Source organism: Orycteropus afer, unplaced genomic scaffold (assembly GCF_000298275.1).
Source record: "Orycteropus afer afer isolate SDZICR_OR568_19922 unplaced genomic scaffold, OryAfe1.0 scaffold00012, whole genome shotgun sequence".
Taxonomy (NCBI): Eukaryota; Metazoa; Chordata; class Mammalia; order Tubulidentata; family Orycteropodidae; genus Orycteropus; species Orycteropus afer.
Window position 1 is genome coordinate 8005519 of NW_006921599.1, and position 6280 is coordinate 8011798.

The window sequence follows — 6280 nt, forward strand, 5'->3', positions numbered from 1 at the left end:
AGAAGGGCTGTTTATGCACAGGGAGACAGCTCAGGGGGCAGGAGTGCATGGAGGGATGGACACAGGGAAGAGGTAACTGTGGGGAGGAAGTGGGAGGGGAGCTGTTGCATTGTGGTAAACTGTGATCAATGTCATGAAACAAAATATATGTGAACCACTGTATGGAAAGTGAATTTGCTCTGTAAACCTTCACCCAAATCACAATCAATCAATAATTCAATCAATAAGGAAAAAAAAAAATCTGGGGTCTCTCTTAACCACTTTATACTGCTTTCTATGACTCTATCTTTGGCACCAATACCCTGAGAAAACTGAGGCAGTTAAACTAAAAAATTACAACTGAATTCTAAGCTTTCACTTTCAACGTGCTATAGTGTTAACATTGATACTATTCAGCAAATAAAGGAGGCAGAATAATGAACTGAATTCATTTATTTTGTTAATTAAAAATGGGAGGAACACCATGAGGACTGAATGATTAACATCAGATACAAGTCAACTTATCAGCACAGCCTAATTGCTTTTTCTTGGTATTTGGACAGATGACCCTATGGTTACTTTATAGGATCTCTGATACCACAAAGCAGTCATCAGGAAATGCTACAAACTACAATGTAGGAGGTCTAATGATTCTAGGTAATTGGTTCTTAGCAAGGAATATGCACCAAAATTCCTAGTGGAGCTTTCTCAAAAACCCTATTTTGCCTGAGCTCTATTTCTGAAATCTGATTTAGAAACTATGGACTATGATCCAAACTACTGTATTTGTAATAGCCCTGCAGTGCAGTGAATTACTTAACATGGCCCTTATAGCGATAGTGACTCCCACACTATGATTGGGTGGAATTATGCAAATGAGGAGTTTATGGACCACCAAGGGGATTGGACAGCTTGCTAATAATGCAAATAAGGTATGTGGAAACTTGTAGGAGTGAACTCATGTAAATAAGCTGTTTGGAACCCTGACAAGGGGATTGGTCAGTTTTGCCATCCTGCCAGGCTTAAAAGAGAGCCAATCCCAGAGCTACCATCAAGAAAGAAGATCTGGGAACAGAGCACATCTTTTAGACTCTGGATTCCTGCACTGAGAACTATCTAGACCCAGGAGACAGACAGCTGTAACACCAGGGATGGCACAAGATGGTGAAAAGCTGTGGGAAGCATGGCAGAGTACAGGCAGCAACAGAACCAGGAGACCAGCAAGAGAATGCATGGTGGCTTCTCAGCCCACGGAGCAAGAAAGCTGAGCACCTTTGAGCAGGAGGCTTGCTGGCAGAGTAGGGCACCTCCAGGCACTTGATGGAATGAGGTTTATTGATCTATGCAGCAAGAGAGCTAAGCACCTTCAGGCTGAAGGTGAGGTTTACTGGATGAGTGGGATACCTCTGAGCACTTACTGGCGGAGCTAAAGTGCTTGCCTGAGCAGGGCAGAGGCTGGCCCAAGAGGTGCAACAGACCGTAGGGCTGAAGGCCAGGGCGAGGCCTTCCTGTGAGCACAGCTGAGAAGTGTGACTTAACTGAAGAACTCTATCTTGAGTTGCTCCTGATCCTGAATTACAACCTATTACTTCCCTAATAAACCTCACAACATTGAGTATTGTCTGTAAGTTCTGGATAGCTACTGGAATGAATTATCAACCCCAGCAGAGAAGTAGAGAGTGCTGTGAGAGGGACAGCTGCTATCAGAATTGGTTAAAAGAAAAGAAAATTGGAGAGGGGAGGTATGTCCAACCTCCACTTCATAGCAATCAGCTTTGGGCTGATGCTGATGGTAATTCTCTTTCGCTATCGTGAAGTTAAAGGAGGTCAGGTGCCCTCACCATGCCATTTTCACAAGTTCCATAAATGATTCTGATCCACAAGTTGTAAAGCAATGATCTAAAAGTTGGTACACCAGGGTCTAACATGAAGTTCTCATTTGGAAGATTCTAAATCACCTAACCCCTGAGAAATTCTTCTAAATGTACAAACATACATTTTCCGATCTAAAACTAGAATTCTAACCTGTAACTCCTGTAAAATATCTATGCATAACCTACTGACTTTAGTTAACTAGCTATGAGAGGATTTAACTTCTCAAAAGAATTCAGGAAAAGACAGTATAAGACAAGGCATGAAAAACGAGTTATTTTCCCTCAATTGTCTAATTCCAAGTCTCCATTCTAATGAGTAACTCAAGCTTTAGTTTCAAATAGTATTTAAGTAAAACCAAATCCAATCTGCTATACTGGAATAGTCAGAATCCACTTTTCTAATACCAGTATTTCCAAAATTTCAATTTTCCAACTGGATCACAGATGTTATGAATCAAAACAAAAATATTTACTCAAGAACAGTAAGTGATTTTTCCCACCAAAATTTACACATACCCATCTCTTCCTTTACTGACGATTTTCACTTCAAAATAATAAATCCCACAGGCTGCTGGTATTGGATGTGTGGCACGAACAGATGCTGCATCTTTTGGGGTTTTGCCATGACCTGCATACAAAATGGGAAAGAGAAAATAATCAAATGAGATTTTCAAATGAAAACCTGAATGAATAATTCAGATACAAATATGGATTTGGGAGCAATATAGATTTCTGTTCCTATCAGTTCAAATAATTAAAGAATTAATAAAACATTTATCATCACAATTAATCCAAGATGCTAACTAGCCCAAGTTAACCACGGAACACTTCACATTATCTTTAGTTTTAAAGACCTGAGTAACTGAAAACATTGAATCTAGAAGCCCTTTATGAAAATTAAATAAAGTACTTCAGGATAAACTGTATTTTCAAAAGGAAAAAAGAAAAAGATATATTTGAAGAATATGATGAGAAAAAATCTTAATTTTACCAGAGCTAAATTTGCATATAATAAACTTCCTAAACACTTTTGCCAAATGCTCTTTCAAACCAAAAATATCCATACTATAGAATATTTTTAATGAAATTTCATACAATTAAATTGAACTGACAAAGCAGTTTTCTTTAAGAACTTACGATTTTTTGTCAGTGAAGGCAAATATGGCTATACGGTAGACAGATGGGTGGACAAACTGAACTATCAGGTATGTCTATTGGGGGGAAGAGAGTACCTAAGACCACGTATAGGGTTGGCAGACAATGTTTCACGAGATGGGGCAAACTACTTCCGTAGTGATACTGCCTCGAAAACCCAAGGAGGGGTCGCTATGAGTTGGGTACGACTCAACGGCACACAACAATAATTGGTATGTTCTGTAAGAATTCCCAAGGACACAGTAGAGCTGACAAGAGACAAGGTTGTAGTCACTTCTTGAGCACAGCCAGCTACCCAGAGGGAGCGAGTAGTTGAACCTGTGGGCTCGGACCACAGTCGCAGGGGACATCAAGTTCAATTGGCATAACACACTACACAAAACATTGTTCCACTTCCTACTCTGGTGAGTAGCGACGGGGATCTCAAAAGCTTGCAGGCAGCCATCTAGATGCAATGATGGGTCTCTCCTCATCCAAAGCAAAGAAGAAAACCAAAGATTCATGGAAACAATTAGTCCAAGTGACTGGTACACCATGCAATCCTCAGCATATACAACTATGACACCAGAACTAGATGGTACCCAGCTACCACTGTCAACCACTGGGAGGGGGATCTATGTAGGAGATAGATCCTGGATAGAGAGGGAGAACACTGTGGGAAAAAACTCAAAGTAATTTGGAAAAAAAAAAAAAGGGACCAGGTTTGCTGGTCTGACAGAGGCTGGTGGAACCACTGAGACTATGGCCCCTAGCTGCCCTTCAGGTCTAGAATTGAACCCACACTTACGGCTTCCAGCCAAACAAAAGACAGGCATATGAGGTAAACATTTATATTAGGCAGATACACTTCTTGGAAAGAACAATCACGGGAGAATAGAAGGAAGGTCTGTGTATGCACAGGGACATAGCTGAGGGGGCAGGAGTGCATGGAGGGAAGACACAGGGAAAACCTAACTATCTGGAGGAAATGGGAGGGGAGCTGTTGCATTGTGGTAAATTATAGTCAATGTCATGAGACAAAGTGTATGTGAACTGCTATATGGAAAGTGAATTTGCTCTGTAAACTTTCACCCAAATCACAATTAAAAAAAGAAAAAGGAAGTTATGATTTTGTTCTTTTCATATATTTCTTATCATTAATTCTATAAAAGGCTGATTCCATAAAATTTCTCTGGTCAATTATAGCCCATTGAGAAATAGATCTAATTCCTAGTTGTTTTCATTTTTAAGAAAGGAAATAACACCATACCACCACTGACATTTTGGGAAATCTACTAGGTAACTGTTTTTAACTTTTTAAATTAGTGACGCCAATGCAGCAGTTGATACAACCTTGCTTGATGGAAGTAAAGAGGACTTGAAGCACTTACTTCAAGTGAGTGACTTACTTACTTCAAGTAAGTGACATTTGATGAATGTCAAAGACTACAGCCTTCAGTATGGATTATACCTTAACAAAAAAACAAATATTCTCACAATTTTACAAATAAGCAATAGCATGATAAACAGAAAAAAGACTGAAGTTGTCAAGGTTTTCATTTTACTTGATCCACAATCAAGGCTCAAGGAAGCAGCAGTCAAGAAACCAAATGGCATAGTGCATTGGGAAAACCTACTGCAAAAGACCTCTTTAAAATGTTAAAAAGCAAAGATGTCACTTTGAGGACTAAGGTACATCTGACCCAAGCCATAATATCCTCAATTGGCCTCATATACATGGGAAAGCCAGACAACGAACAAGTAAGACGGCAGAAAAATTGATGCCTTTTAATTATGGTATTGGCAAAGAAAACTAAATATACCACGGACTGCTAGAAGAATGAACAATCTGTCTTGGAAGAAGTACTGCCAGATTTTTCCTTAGACGAGAAGATGATGAAACTTTATCTCAAGTACTTTGAACATGTTATCAGAAGGGGCCAGTCCCTAGAGAAGGACACCACGCTCAGAAAAGTAGAGAATCAGCAAAAAAAAAAAAAGAAGAAGCCCCCCAATGAGATGGACTGACACAGTGGCTGCAATAATGGGCTCAAGCAGATCAACGATTATGAGGATGGTGCAGGAATGGGCAGTGTTTCATTCTGTTGTTCACAGGGTCGTTGAGTCAGAACTGACTCCATGACATCTAACAACAGCAACATACCTGAATTCTAATCATAGAGGTTTTCTTTCAAGTGCCATCAACTTTTCTGCCCCTCCCTGAAGATACAAATTACCTTCAAACTGAGCATGTGAACAAAATCAAGTAAGAGAAAATATGCCCATAAAACCATAGAAGAATAAAAACAGAAGTTGAAGTAGCATGCCAGAAAGCACTCAAAGAGCGTGAGACATGTCTCTACAATCCCAGAAAGGCCTGTGAGACATAATACTCCAAATCATTATTCTGGTGTTCTAATTAGACATGTTTAACTTAACTGCATGTCATTAATCTTTCAGTCATACTATAAAATTACCTTCATGGGCAGCAGAATTAACCTTCTCAAATTTATCATGATTGTTTTAAAACTAAATACCTTCTTTTAAGTAAAAAATTACATCTTAAGATATGCAATAACTGTCACACACCAATGAGATCACCTCTTCCCATACTTGCTCAAATTACCAACGCATATGTTATCATTAAACAGTGAAGTTTATACCTGTAATGCAAAATTAGTACATGTCATGGCTCAGAAGAATAAACTCAGCCTTTGCCCTTCTACTACCATGAAAATCTGTACTCACAGAAGTCTTAAGTATGTGTGTTAGGGGAAGAAACAGGCTCTCAACCTGTGACCATCACAGGAGGATAAACCTGAGTAGGAAATAAAAACAGAAGCACCAAAATGTAATCACCCCAAAACTACTTTAACATACATAGATTTACACAGAGCTATGGAGAAGCCTGGCAGTTCAAAACCATCAGCCGCTCCTCGGGAGGAAGGTTGGGCAATCTACTTCCGTAGTGATACAGCCTCAGAAATCCAAGGAAGGGTCACTATGAGTCAAGTCCAACTCAACGGCACAGAACAACTACAACAACATGGAGGAGGATAAAAAAATACAAGCACACTTTAAAAAGCATTAAGTCATTAGGAAAAAAAAAAAAAAAAGATGGCTTCTATAATTTTAACATGGAAGTTGGCCATTATCAAACCATTACTATTCTGATACATCTAAATTCTCATATACATTACATTGTGAGAAGTCTGCAAAATGACAATAGTCATTTTTTAATAAATACCTTAGTCATTTACTAAATTACAGTTTCAGCAAAACATCTTTTTCAG

The 6280-nt window shown here is 39.0% G+C and overlaps 1 protein-coding gene across 1 annotated transcript in view; it reads right to left on the reverse strand.

The window, feature by feature from the left end:
* RANBP9 (RAN binding protein 9) overlaps nt 1-6280 on the reverse strand; it is a 176772-nt gene that overhangs the window by 136880 nt on the left and 33612 nt on the right. Inside the window, exon 2 of the mRNA XM_007951859.2 lies at nt 2370-2481. Coding sequence (XP_007950050.1) covers nt 2370-2481 — 112 coding nt within the window. The remainder of the gene's footprint in view (nt 1-2369; nt 2482-6280) is intronic.